General features: G+C 39.2%; 1 protein-coding gene across 1 annotated transcript; it reads left to right on the top strand.

Moving 5' to 3' along the window:
- Positions 1-1,621: 1,621 nt before the first annotated feature.
- Positions 1,622-14,380, top strand: LOC130717025 (uncharacterized). Its single transcript, XM_057567111.1, has 8 exons — positions 1,622-1,854; positions 3,406-3,714; positions 3,972-4,171; positions 6,158-6,508; positions 6,608-6,808; positions 6,985-7,055; positions 7,466-7,605; positions 13,790-14,380. Exons 1-8 carry the CDS (start codon positions 1,815-1,817, stop codon positions 14,134-14,136), a joined length of 1,659 nt encoding a protein of 552 aa, XP_057423094.1. The 5' UTR covers positions 1,622-1,814; the 3' UTR covers positions 14,137-14,380.
- Positions 14,381-15,303: the final 923 nt, after the last annotated feature.

Here is a 15,303-nt window from a genome sequence, read left to right as displayed (position 1 = left end):
AGGTGAAGAAGAAAGTTTCTTATATCGAGGCTTTGTAACTCTACAAAGGTGAAGAGGTCGATTTTTGAATTGTTTTTCAATTTGAGTAACCTATGTTTCTTATATCCCTACTGTTTTCCTATAAATACAATTCTTTGCTATACTTGTTAACTTCACATCCCTGGTTGTGCAGCTTCTGATTGAAGATTTACTCAAACTGTGCCAAACAGGCAGTAGCAACTGTTGAACAATGGAATCTGTGATTTTGGAAATTTCCAGAACAACAGTCATTCCTTCTTGAAGCCTCTTTACTTTGATAGGATATGTTTTCATAACAATATTCATTCTTTTCCATAGATCTTTATTTTGTGTTGCTTCTACTTATGTAAAAGGGATATTTTTTTGTAGGAATACGTTGTTGTCCGAAGGCGGTTTATGAGACAACATCCACATATCCTACATGCTGCAGAGGTTCAACTTTCTGACCCCCTCGAAAATATTTTCCATGTGCAAGTGAGTATGGAACCAAATGAAGTGCGCTTTCAAGGAGGATTTGAAGTTATTCGTGAAAGACATCAGTTTGTTGGCACAGTCTTTATTCATTTTAGCTATGTTGGTGGAGCAAACTTTGATGTCCGTATGTTTTACGATCATGCTGTGGAGGTGGAATATGCGAACTTTATTCAACCAGCTCCTGCCAATGAATAATTTTTGTGGACTGTTGATCTATCTCCTGCATTATGTAAGGGGAATCAACCTCTGGTAATAGCTATCTATTTTGTTCAAAGTTTTGCTTTTTAAAAAATTGATAACAGATCATTTAAACTATATATTTTTTTGTAGCCCATACCGGTATCAGCTATGATTGATCATCTTGACCACCGCCCACAGTCAGTTATTGTTAGACTAGCTAATGGTATTACCAATGAATGACACCTCATTTGGGACAGCAACAGGGTGCGTCAATGCATGATGGGTGTTGGCTGGTATCAATTTTGCAGATCCAAGAAACTCAAGTTTCGTGATCAACTACAATTCTTCAAGCTTCCACAAAACAATACTTTTAAAGTTGTTCTTATTCGAAACTAATAACCGCTCTTGATTGTGTGTAAAAATGAAGAATCCGTTTCTTCAACTGCAGCCGTTCCTTTGATAATTTAACTTTGTCATCTTTTTACTATTTTTCTAGCTTGCATTTGATGTCTGTTGTTCTTTATCTAATTGCAAAAACTTTATTCTGTCTCTTGGAATGGTGATTTTATTTAAGCCCTTCTATATTGTTCATCCTATTGATTTTTAAGTAAGCTAGGTCGTAATCACACGGTTGAAAGCACGTAAGGGAATATATTAAGTCGTCTTTGATACTTGATAATCGTTTATTGGTTGATAATCAACTGATGTTTGAGTATTTTTAATGATTCATATCATAGTCACAGATGTATCTAAGAACAAATTATTTAAATACATAAAATGAATAGTAGTGATATGTATATACACTTGAACGATAAAAATCCGAACAAATGTTAATATAAACAGGTTCCGTGCATTGCCCGGGTAAAATCCTAGTAAAACTATAATTAAATTAGTGTATCATTTTTAAATTTTATTGTTTATCTATATATATTTATTTTATTGACCCTGTAAATTGAACTGCAAGAAGATTCGAATCGTGATTCGTAAGCAGCGAGTATTCTTGAAGCAGTGGCTTTTTCACCTGCGACCCGGTGTTTGGAACCAAACCACCTCAATCTCATCTCTTCGAGTTCTGTCTCTGATACCTGCGGCACTTCGTTTTTCTTTCTCAGTTGGGTACATCAAATTTCTGCTTCTTCCTCATGAATACCCATTACGTGAAGCAACTGCTCCGTAATATCTGTAAGTTGATTTTGATTTTTCACCTCCTTTCCTATTTTAATGCTGCATTTGATGCTCAGCATCCTCAGAAAACAATGCTTTTGGAATTTTTTACTACTTGTTTGCACACTGTGTTCTTTGCTGACTTGTCCCCAACTGTAGATTAGAATTTGCATTTAAGATGATTCCATTAAGATTTTTTTGAAGAATTAGAGTAACCCGGTTGTGAAATATTCATATTAGGAACCAGTTTGGTGTAAACTGTAAAGAAGTTTGCTTTTTCAACTGTGATGTTTGGATACTCCAACATTTGAGACATGCTAACATAGTACTTTTGTGGTGGATAACCTAAAATGTTCAGCTTGATGTATGTGTGTGTCCCTGAGGGTTAGCTCAAGTGGTAAGAGTTAGAGGACATAAGGGGGGTTGGGGAGGAATGAAGCCTGAAGGATGGAGGGGTCAGGGTTCAAATCCTGGTGAATGAACTAATTTACTAACATTACTAAGAACTAACATTTGCCTATCAAAAAAGAAAAGAAAGTGTGTGTGTGTGAGGAATAGGAACCGTCCAAAGGGGGTGGAGCATAAGGTAAGAAAAATTGGGATGGAGAGTGTTTATAGGGGTTGAAACATTCTACACTTGTTGCATGCTCCTAGTTCCAACTAAAATTACTGATTTTAGATTGTGATAATCAGATAGTTGAAACACCATTCAGGAGAATACTTCTAAATTCAATAGTTGGATATATGAGGAGTTACAAAAAAATTATAGACCAAACAATTGAGATGGATTTCAATTTAAATGGTTTGTTACAATAGGATATCATGACATTGTTAGATGATTTGATCTATATAGCCTACATCACAAAGAGAGGGTTCACCACTCATGTCTGATTAAGGAAGCCAAGATGACCCAATTTCTAATATGGTATCAGAGTTTATCCTAGATTCATTTCGTGGAGACCACTCATATATGGGCCACCATGCAGATGTACAGTTCTGCAAATCCCACGCTCCAGATCTACAGTCCTGAGCATGAGGGGGGGTGTTGAGAAGTCCAACATTGACTTGAAATATGGCCAAGATAGCTCTTTTATATGGGAAGTCAATCCTCACCTCTGAGCTAGCTTTTGGGATATAGTTAGGCCTAACCCAATTTCTAATAAGATCTTAAGGAGGTAAAAGGTGAGGGGGATGGGAAAAGAAGTAGAGAGTGCATTGTGAGTTTTAAACCCAAACAATCTCATTACATGTCTCACAACTCTATTAGTTGAGCTGTCTCAAGGGAAACTATAGAAGGCCGGTTTCCTTGTAGAATATGAATAATTTATAAGGAAACTGTTGAATGATGCACAATGGCCTGTCTCCAATAGGAGATTGCGTGTTCTTGATTTGGTTATGGGTTAATGTATGAGGATCTCACTCGAAGATTCGTGAAGAACTGAATCATCAATTTTCTTCTCAGAATGGGTCACAATCATCTATAGCTAGTACTTAAGTTTTGTCATTTCTGCGTATACAATTTCTTGCTAATAAATGCTATCTGAATATTCATCTCTATTCATTTTGAAGATTGTACGAGATCTCTTATCAATAGAGAAGAACCGTACCGGAGCTATATGCATAGTGTTTTTAACCGGCTTCAATTGCAAAGGTCAAAAGCAGACAAGGTAGAAAAAGATAAGCTAAAAGAAGAGCAAGAAAGAACTCAGACTTCTTTCAAATCTGAAGTTAAGAAGAAGGAAGACTATAATTATGGGATTAGCAAATACAGTTCTGATGATGAAGATCCCTCAGATAGTAAGTGGAAGTTAGAGCTGGCTTGGCTCACGAAGGCACTTGAACCAGCCCTACAATTCTGGAGGTGGCCTCCGCCAACAGGTATGTTTAGTGTAACTTTATAGCATGTTTTATTGATAAAGTTAGAAGCTGCCATGAGTGCAAATTGCAAGTACATTTCTATAAATTATGTTATAAACAAGCTAAGAGTCATAGATAACTCAGTTACATAGTATAATCTAATTTGTAGTTTTACCATAAACGTGTATTTTCCTTCTGCAAAATAAAAACTTGGTTATACGGTGTTTCAGATTGCTTTATAATATAACAAGACTGACTCTGTTTTCTATGTCATGCAGGAGAAGGAATTGGAAACAAACCTCCACCAAGCAATCGGTCCCTTATGGAAATAATTGCCTGCATACAACGGAGCAAGATTGGAATCCAGGATTGGAGTTTAAGTGACCTTACAGTTGGCTTATATCTGATCTATCTTCGTCAAGCTTCCACACATCCATTTGAAGATATCAAAGGCATCGAGATATCATCAGAATCAATAGTAACTCCTGAAACTGTATTTAAGTGGCAAAGAGTTTATATATTGATATGATATTGTGATCTTGTTAGTTCTTACCACCAGGCCTCAATTAGGATAATACATGTCAGAAGAAATGAGAATGAGCCCAAAGGGTTAGTGGACCTACCTCGTTAGTTAGACCTTGTTGGTTATAGTTGTTAGGGAGTTGTTAGAGTTAATTAGGTGGTAATCTAACTGCGGTAAAAATGACAGGATATAAATGGAGGAAGGGGATGTAAGGAAGGGGAATTAGCTGATTAGTGTATTTTGGGTGGGAGAGACCAGGGTCTCGAATCCTGGGAACTTTTTAGTCATTACACATTCAGTATTCAGACACTTCTTGGATCCTACTGATCCAGGAGAAGAGAGAAGGTTATTTAATAGAAATTTATCTATACTTCTTTCTGTTTACTTCCTATTCTGATCTAGTATCTATCAACCAGTATCAAAGCTTCAATCTCGAGCCGTCGGCTTTCCATATTGAAGATGATTACATCATTTGATGGAGAAAAGGCTTATCGGTGGTTTGTCAATGTAGAGACATATTTTGAGGCCAATGGAATACTTGAGAAGGGGAAGACATCAAGAGCTTTGAAGGCTTTGATTGGTGATGCTCTCAATCTGTGGCTTTTCTAGAAATGAAGCAATTAGAATGCAATGTGGTGGACCTTTCAGAAGAAAGTGCTGAAGAGGATCTAACCTGAGTATGGCCTGGGCTTACCTTATGTCTGTGGGATGAGTAAACAGAAAATAAATTAGAATTGAAGCCATTGGCATCTTAAGATGAGGGCAAAGAACCAGCAGCTAAGAAGTCTGTTGAAGTTATAGGATTTTAGATAGGAAAGAAGTGTAGAGAAAGGGAAGAACAAAGACTTTAATTAAATAAAGGAAATCATAACATATAAAGAAACCAAGCTGATCTTAGATTCTTTAGATACAATATCTTAAGATAGATATATTATAAGATATTCCTACGAGATATATTTTTTATATAATCTAACAAACGAAAAATCAGATACAGAAAAGGAATAGGAATTATGGAAGCTAGAAATCATGGAAACAAAGACAGCCCAAGAGGAGGAAACCCAATGAAAGCAATCAAATGGGATTTTGGGTTAAGGACCAGAAAAAAGAAGCAAATATGAAGGTATGAATGGGCGAAACAGGAACTAAATGGTAGAGAAAAGAAACACATGACTTTTACTGTAGGCCGAAGGAGCTGAGGAATGGGAGTAGGTTTACCCCTTCCATATATCATGAAATAGACCCTCTTTTGGGGGTGCAGAACTCCTAGAACATACATTAGAATGTTCCCAAGAAAAGAAGAAAAAAGAAGGGGGGGGGGGGGGAGGGTGTAAGTGTGTAACACACTTTCTTGGGGAATGCCACTTCTTTCTATGTTTATCCTTATACCCCACACAATGCATATATGTAGGGAACGTATCAAGGGCTGGGTGAACATGAGAAGTGAGAGGAGCTAATCTTGGCCGCACAAATTATGCATGGATGGTTAAGATTAACTCCATGCTCTCAACTATTTTGCTCTCTACACACACACATGTATACATAGACATACACAAATATAAAGTAGTATGTGTGTGTATATCCTATATTTTACATAGTACATGTGTCTGTCTCTGTTTGATGTCCGGTGTTCGTGCTTCATCAGCAGAGATGGGATATAAATTGAGGAAGAGAATGTAAGTGAGACGAGTTTGTTGATGAGTGAGTTTTGGGTGGGAGAGACAGACTCAATTCATGGGATCTTTCATACACATTCAAAATCTTCTTTCTTGGTTTCTGGCTCTGCTGATCCATGGGGCAGGAAAAGGCTATTCAATCTTGCTACACCGTTCTGATCCTGTACCTGTCAAATCTCACAGTTATTTTAGCATATTGGTACAACATATTATGGTGAACTGCATGCTTGCAGCTTTGTCCTTATCAGGATATCTTATTGAATTTCAGGTTCATGATCTAATTTATCATCTTGAGTTGGCTAAAGGTGCTTACAAGGATAGTCCTGCAGTTCTTTGTAGGAACAGCATGCTCCGAGAAAGTAATGTCATAAAATTTATTAATAACTCCAGTGTAATGAGACCTGCATATTATATAGGGATTGATCCCCGTAAAAAGCTTGTAATTTTGGGCATTCGTGGCACTCATGCTTTATATGACCTTATCACTGATATTGCCTCCTCAAGTGATGGTGATGTCACCTTTGATGGCTATTCAACCCACTTTGGCACTGCTGAATCTGCTCGTTGGTTCCTTCGTCATGAGATTGAGATCATAAGAAATATTTTAGAGAAACATGAGGTGAGGGTGATCTTCCTTCATCTATTTTGGTTTTCATTTTTTTGTTTATTTACCTGTTTTTCTTATTCATACTATGAACTGTGCCTAACTCATTAACAGGGATTTAGGTTAAGACTTGTAGGTCATTCTCTGGGAGGTGCTATAGCTTCTTTACTAGCAACAATGATCCATAGAAAATCATCGAAGGAGCTGGGTTTTAACCCTGAGATTGTATCTGCTGTTACATATGGAACTCCACCATGTGTCTCCAGAGGACTTGCTGAGAGCTGCTCTGGCTATGTAACAACAGTTGTGATGCAGGTGCGTGATTGCATTTAACAATTTCTGTTCGCCTGTATCTGATCTGAAAGAAAGTAATTATATATATGGAGTTCCTGAGATGAGTCTGATACTTTTCCAAGTTTTGTCTGTATTTATCTGTTGTTTCCTTTATGTCTATATGTCTTTATGACTTTGTTTGTTTTTGGACTGTGCAGGATGATATTATACCTAGATTGAGTGTAGCATCCCTTACAAGGCTTAGAAATGAAATTCTCCAAACTGATTGGTGAGTCTTATTTGATTTATAATCTTGAACCGTTAACCTCCTCTTCTTGTCCCTTACGAAAATAGGATGTTCAGGAAAGCTATCAGGAACCAATTGAGGCTCTTTTATTAAAAAAATAAATATATTTGTATAATTCTATATTTAGTCTTGTAATTATCTTGCTCGTACGTGTTAATTTTGTTTAGTCATTATTGTAAGGACCGGGAAACTCGATATTTTGGACGTTGGTATTAACAAAATACTTATGGGGTTGAAAAGGTGGATGGTGATGTAGTTTTCCAAATGAAAATTTCTAAAACACCATAGAACTTAAATATCTAGAATCTTGTAGGTATGGCTTATAAAGCTTTACTTGCATTTGGTAATTAGCTAACAAAAGATTTGATTAGACGATATGATACTTTCTTCAGGACGAGCGTAATTGAGAAAGAAGACTGGAAAAATGTTATAGATTTGGTTACGAATGCAAAGCAGGTCGTGTCTTCAGCGCAAGATGTAGCTCGCAAACTTGCTGATTATGCAAATTTCAGGAGAAACAAAAGTTCAACTGGTAAGCTTCTCTGTTCTGGTTCAAAACTTAATTTTTCTCCGAAGAAGTGAAATTAAATCTTGTTATATAATGCCACTATGTCAAATATCTTTCAAACATCTGATACCTATATGTAAGTAGCCTTCCTGTAAATATTTTTCTTTGGGGGCATAATTTTAAGTTTTTCTTGTTAGAGATCAATACAACATAAAATTGTGCTATTGGTGGGTGATGGTTTTCTAGTCGATGTGATATTTCAACACATTCCATCATGTCTAGGACTTGACATATGGAGATTATAGAACTGATTTTTTTATTGCATTGGGAAAGCCACAGGGCTAGGTTGATTTCACTGGGAAAGTCGCGAGGTCAGGTTAATTGTTGAACGGTAGTTGGGTGGCCCACAGTTTTATCAAATATCTGCCGTGGCGGAATCTCATGGCGGGTTTTTGGCTCTCCACCATGTCTGATATTGATAGGTATTCAGAGAAAGATGAAGAATGAACAGAAGGAAACTTGTATTATTTACTAGGATTCTGGTGAAATCACCAAGAATCAGTGTAGAAACAGTACAGAAAGAAAGGAAATAACAGTGATAGCAGAAGCAAATTCGAGAGTGCTTCACTTCTCTCCTAGTCCAAGATTAATCCAATTCTAGCCTACCCCCCCTCTCTCTCTTCCTTTGGTGTTTATACACACCACCTGGCCTGATTCTCTGCAAAGGGAATCTGCCAGCTTACAATTAGTTACCCTACTCTCCTAAGGTAGTGGGACTAATGTTTATCCCCACTTTACCCCTACGCTTGTAAACCTTAGAGTAATCCTTGCTCTTACTAGAGATAAGGTTCCTATCATCACTCCCCCCTGGGAAAAACACCTTGTCCTCAAGGTGGAATGTTGGGAACTGGTTCTGGAACTGCTGCAGTGACTCCCAGGAATTCTCAAAATCAGGGAGGTTCTTCCAACTGACTAAGAGTTCAGTTTCCCCAAAGGGGTTAAGTCTGGAGTCCAGAACAGCTGCTGGCTCGACTTGTAGCTCCCACTCTTCAGATAAACAATGGGGTAAAGGTTGCACCTGAACTGTAGGAGCCAAGGATTTCTTCAATAGAGATATGTGGAAGACTGGATGAATCAAACACCCTTCTGGTAGCTGCAATTTGTAGGCCACAGGGCTGATCTTGCCAACCACTTCAAATGGGCCATAATACCTAGGACTGAGTTTTTGATTGGTTCTTTTAGCTAGGGTCTGGAGTTTGTAGGGCTGTATCTTCAGATAGACTTGATCCCCTAATTCAAACTGGACATTCCTTCTATGCTTATTGGCTTGTTGCTTCATTAGATTCTGAGCTTGTGCCAAGTTTGCTTTCAGCTCCTCTAGCATGTTGTTCCTTTCAGCAGTTAATCTGGTAACCTCTGCTACTGCTGTGGAGGTCACATCACCTCACTATAGCAGGAGGGTCCTGGCCATAAAGAGCCTTGTAAGGAGTAGATTTGAGTGAAGAGTGGTAATTGGTATTGTACCAATACTCAGCCCATCCTAACCACTTAGACCACAGCTTCGGTTTACTCCCTGTGAGACACCTCAAATAGGTTTCCACACACCTGTTGACCACTTCAGTCTGACCATCTGTTTGTGGATGGTAGGCTGTGCTATATTTTAATTTGGTTCCTGCTAGCTTGAAGAGTTCTGACCAGAATGAGCTTAGGAACACACTATCCCTATCTGACACAATAGTTTTAGGAAAGCCGTGTAACCTGACCACCTCTTGAGTGAAACTTTCTGCCACAGTTTTGGCAGAATAAGGGTGTGACAGGGCTATGAAGTGGGCAAACTTGGTGAGTCTGTCAACCACCACTAGTATGGTATCCTTTCCCATGGACCTAGGTAGGCCACCTATAAAATCCATGCTAATATCTGCCCAGATTTGTGAAGGAATAGGCAAGGGTTGAAGTAGGCCTGCATGACTTAGAGCTTGGTACTTGTTCCTCTGGCATACCTCACAACTCTGGACATAATGCTGAATTTCTGACCTCATATTTTCCCAGTAAAATAGAGAAGAAATTCTCTTCATGGTTCTGAAATTGCCAGCATACCCTCCCACTGCAGAATTGTGAAATTCTTCTAATATCTTAGGTATCCTTGAGGATGTTTTGGGAATCACCATTCTGCCCTTAAAGTATAAGAGTCCCTTTCTATACTCAAAGTCTCCTTGTGACTCTGGATTAGTGAGTAGAGTTTGGATAATAGTGCTGTACTTGGCATCTTGGAGTAATTCTTCCTCTAACCCTTCCCACTCTTGGCACTGTGCAGTAGATAGAGCAGAAAAGTTAAATTTCCTGGATAGAGCATCAACAACCTTGTTCTCTATCCCAGGTTTATATTTAATTGTGAAATTGTATCCCATCAACTTGGTGATCCACTTCTGTTGATCCTCACCCATTATCCTCTGTTCAGTCAAGTATTTGAGGCTCTTTTGGTCTGTGTGTATCACAAAGCTCCTACCTAATAGATAGGGTCTCCACTTCTGTACAGCTATCACAATGGCCATTAGTTCCCTTTCATATACAGACTTGTTCTGATTCCTATCAGAGAGAACCTTACTCATGTAAGCTACTGGCCTTCCTTCTTGCATCAGTACAGCCCCAATGCCCTTGCCTGATGCATCAGCCTCTATCACAAATTGTTTGTCAAAATTTGGAGCTGCCAGTACAGATAAGGTAATCATGGCCACCTTCAGCTTCTCAAATGCTTCAGTGGCTGCTTGGTCCCACTTGAAGTTATCCTTTTTCAAGAGTTGAGTAAGAGGTAGTGCTGTCTTGCTGTATCCCCTGACAAATTTTCTGTAATAACCTGTCAGTCCAAGAAATCCCCTAAGACTTTTCAAATCCTTAGGTGTGGGCCAATCAATCATGTCTTTGATTTTGCTTGGATCTGCAGCTACTCCTTGACCAGAAATTATGTGGCCTAGATATCCTAATTGTTTCTTCCCAAAGGAGCATTTCTTCTGATTTACTACTAGCTGGTTTTCCTTGAGCAGTTGCAAGACTTGTCTCAAATGATCTTTATGTGCTTCTTTATCTTGGCTATAGATGAGAATGTCATCGAAGAAGACAAGGGCAAACCTCCTTAAGTATGGCTTGAGCACCTGATTCATTAAAGCTTGGAAGGTGGATGGTGCATTGGTTAGCCCGAAGGGCATGACCACATACTCATAATGGCCCTCGTGTGTCCTGAATGCAGTTTTAGGAATGTCTTGGTCTTGCATCCTTACTTGGTGATATCCAGACTTAAGGTCCAGCTTGGAGAATACTTGAGCTGTCCCCAACTCATCAAGTAGCTCCTCAATAACAGGGATTGGGAATTTGTTTGGGATTGTCATTTTGTTCAGAGCCCTATAATCTACACAGAATCTCCAGCCCCCATCCTTTTTCTTCACCAAAATTACAGGGCTGCTATAGGGACTATTGCTAGTTCTGATGACTCCAGAATTCAGCATGTCTTTTACCAATTTCTCTATCTCATTCTTTTGATAATAAGGGCATCTGTAAGGCCTGATATTAGGGATGGTAGCCCCTTCTTTTAAGGTTATAGCATGGTCACAATCCCTTCTTGGTGGCAGTCCTTGAGACCCTTGAAAAACCTCTGGGAATTCTGCTAGAATGGCAGCCATGTCATCTGAGATTCCCTGCTCATCTTCTGTATCCATTAGTGGATTTTCACATGTCACATAGAACCCTTCTCCCTTGTTTTGCAAGGCTTTGCATAAAGCCTTCAGTGAAGTTTGAGTACAGCTTAAAGAGGGGTCCCCTCTTAGCATCATTTTCTGTCCTTCAACCTGCCATTGCAAGGTTAATTCTCTGAAATTTGCCTTTATATCCCCTAGACTGGATAACCATTCCATGCCCAATACTAAATCTGTTCCACCCAATTCCAGGACATAGAATTGTTGGGTCAAACTCAACCCTTGCACTAGCAATTGTAGGTCCTTGCAAACCCCCTGATTCTGAATCTTATCTCCATTACCAATCTCCACTTCATAGGTCACAGTCTCGGTGATGGGTAACATCATCTCTTTGACCAGTCCCTGTGATATGAAATTACTTGTGGCACCACAGTCTATGAGTATGAGGATTGACCTTGCTTTTTCCCTCTGACCCAGTTGACCTCGTAGCTTGAAGGATCTACTGGTGGTGATGCCTTCCTTGCTCTTGAGGGATAAGAGTAAGGTTTTGTGTTCTACAGCAAGTTCAGATTCTGCTTCAAAGAATTGTCCATCTTCTTCTTCTTCCTCTTCATCTACCGTCTCCATCAACACGAATTGGTAGTGCTTCATTTTGCATACATGCTCCCTGTTCCATTTTTCTCCACACTTGAAACATAGGCCCTTCCTGCTACGATCCTGGAGCTCGGATTGAGACAACCTCTGGCCCCCCGTCCACTTCTTCTCTTGTCCCTTATTCTCCCCTGTTTTAGCTTCAGTAGAGCTTTTATCTGCACTTGATTTCTCTGCAGTTGTAGATCCTGCAATTTGGCTCTTCCACTTGTTTCCATCTATCCAAGTCTGATGTGCTTTGCTCGAGGATACTCCTTTTTCCTTCCATCCTCGCTTGTCCTCATCTCCGCCCTTGCTGTTGCGCATAGCCAGATTTTTCTCTTCCAATAACAGCGCGCGGTCCATGATCTCCTCCAGTTTCCCAGATCTGTACAACTTCAGCTCGGCCCTGATTTCTTCCTTGAGGCCATTAAGGAAGATTCCCTTGATGATATCTCGGTCAGTGTGACGCAGCGGTGCTGCGACCATCTCGAATCGTTCACGGTACTCCATCACACTTCCGGATTGTTTGATGCTCAATAATGGTCCAAACGGGTTCCGCACTAACCCGGGTTGGAACCTTCGAACCAGAGCCTCCTTGAACGCTTCCCAAGTGCGTTCCGGGGTCTGTTCTTCCCACCATTGGAACCAGTTCAGAGCACGTTCCTCCATGGCTACCACCAGGAGTCGCACTTTCTCAGTATCGTCAACTTCGTTGAGTCGGAAGAATCGCTCGACCCGAACAATCCACCCGTAAGCATCATCCCCATTGAACACAGGGAGATCGATCTTCCTTCCTGTGCGAATATGCCTCCTCGGGGAAGCATCCTCGTGTCGCAGCGAAACAGATCGGGAGCTACGAGAGTCATCGCCGGAGTTCGACGAGTGCTGACTTCCCCGAGCGGCGACGGCGACGGGGCGTTCTAGATCTGCCCCTGCTCCGGCGTCGCGTCTGTTGGAGCATCAGCTGTCGGAGCTCGTCGACAACAGTCATCATCTCTGAGACGTTCTTCTCAACGCTCTCCATACGGTTCTCCATTTGTGCGCGGGTGAAGGTCATACAAAGCTCCCTTTGGATCGGGAGCTCTGATACCAATGATAGGTATTCAGAGAAAGATGAAGAATGAACAGAAGGAAACTTGTATTATTTACTAGGATTCTGGTGAAATCACCAAGAATCAGTGTAGAAACAGTATAGAAAGAAAGGAAATAACAGTGATAGCAGAAGCAAATTCGAGAGTGCTTCACTTCTCTCCTAGTCCAAGATTAATCCAATTCTAGCCTACCCCCCCTCTCTCTCTTCCTTTGGTGTTTATACACACCACCTGGCCTGATTCTCTGCAAAGGGAATCTGCCAGCTTACAATTAGTTACCCTACTCTCCTAAGGTAGTGGGACTAATGTTTATCCCCACTTTACCCCTACGCTTGTAAACCTTAGAGTAATCCTTGCTCTTACTAGAGATAAGGTTCCTATCAGATATCCCGCCATAATCCGCCATCCGCCATCATTATTTGTCAAATATAGCCGGTTTTGGCTCTCCGCCATAGTCCGTCATTCGCCATTAACAACATTGGTTGCCCAATATTTGATAAATGATAGGCTCCTAATAATCATACAATATCATGATGACTTTTACAGGTGAAAAAAAGGAAAGAATGAAAAATCAACATTTACAATAAAATGTGTAGACACACATATCTGGCTTCTTTGGACATGAAAAACCAGTTATTTGGTACACAGAAGATATTGTACTACTTTCACACACAAACAAAATGAAGATATTGTATGTCAAACTTGCACTTGTTGGTGTTTAATACTTTCTTGCTTGTGCTTTTTAATTGCCTTTATCTTGTGATCTTTCTATCATCAGCTGTTTTGGTGTGTTAACAGCTGGTCCAACTGGTAAGGAGTTACCTGTTGCTAGAGAAGCTCCTCTACCTCCCAAAGAAGAAAAGGAGAATTCAGGTATCATGAAAATTGAGGGAACTAAACCTGCAGTATCTGAGGAGTTATATATACCCGGGACTGTTTATTATCTGAAGAGGAACTCAGGATCCCAAAATAACGTTGGAAAAGATTTTTTCACCCTTTTGAAGATGCAATCTGGAGAGCATTTCCCAAGGATCATCCTTTCAGGAAATTTTATCACAGACCACAGATGTGATAGCCATAATTATGCTTTGAGAGATGTTCTTAAAGGTTTGCCTTGGTACGGCGAGGAAGGTATTTTTAGATAACCACTATTTTTAATTAATTTTTATTTTCATGATGCTGCAATAAACTGTACATTATATAACTAGTTTTCTGCACTTAGATGTGCCTCACTGCTCTGTAGTGTGTGCAGTGGTGTCAGGAACAGCATCGTAGATTAGAAGTTAGGCAATTTCTGTAAACACAATAAGAATTATAGGTAGTTTCTCCTATCCTCAAATAAACACTGAATTAGTTCTGGAGCAATTATTTAATCATTCTTTTCATTTCGTTGAGGGGCAATATGTTTGGGTTCATGTTTTGAATTTGTATGTAACTATGTACTCGTTTTTTTTTTCCCTCAACTAGTGATTGTTATGAGTTATGACTTCTGAATTTCTTCATCCTGTCCTTTTATCTAGTTTTGTGACTTAAGAGCCTGTTTACATATTAATAAAAATGAAGAAATTCTATGTTCCTAGGTGTGTACTGTTGCAGCCTCCTTTTCAGTTTTTGACTCTCAAATAAAGAGAGAGGAGGTATTTGATTCTCATTTCTTTCTCGAAATTATCACTTAAATTAAATAGTGTGTATTGTACAGATATAAGATTTGTGATCTGTGATTGAATATTGAGTGGTAGAAAGTTAGGTTTAGTATTGCAAAAAAGAAAATGTTAAGATTGATGAAAGGACATCTATTAGTATTAGAAATGAATGTATTAGAGAAAAACTTACAGTAGCAACTCTTGTAATGTAAAGAATACTGTGGAATTATAAGTAGTTTAGACAAGAATTTAAAAAAAATACTACATGATATGCCATGTTTTATTATCGCGATTGGTATCTTTAGCTTTTTCCATGCAATACCTTCTTCCACTTGTGCTGCGTTCTTGCTAATGCCAATCTGCTCTAGAATTCGAGTTGTTCGATCACAATTATCTTGGAAGCACAAGGCAAAGGGGATTGAAATCTTCTATCTCCATTTGGTGTCCCATTCCTGTCTTACCAATCAAATTTTGTCATGTCATTTAAAAATCACTTATGTAAGGTTATAACTATTATATTTATATATTTTTTTAATCGTCATTACACAATTTGATTGACAAAATCGAGAATGAGACCAATGAGAACAAAAGATCTTAATCTGGCAAAAGAAGAGTGCACCTCTTTGTTTTTGCTAGAATAAAGAAATTCGGTCATTATTACCCACCTAT

Source organism: Lotus japonicus, chromosome 5, assembly GCF_012489685.1.
Source record: "Lotus japonicus ecotype B-129 chromosome 5, LjGifu_v1.2".
NCBI classification, from domain to species: Eukaryota; Viridiplantae; Streptophyta; class Magnoliopsida; order Fabales; family Fabaceae; genus Lotus; species Lotus japonicus.
This window is presented reverse-complemented; position numbering and strand designations above follow the sequence as displayed.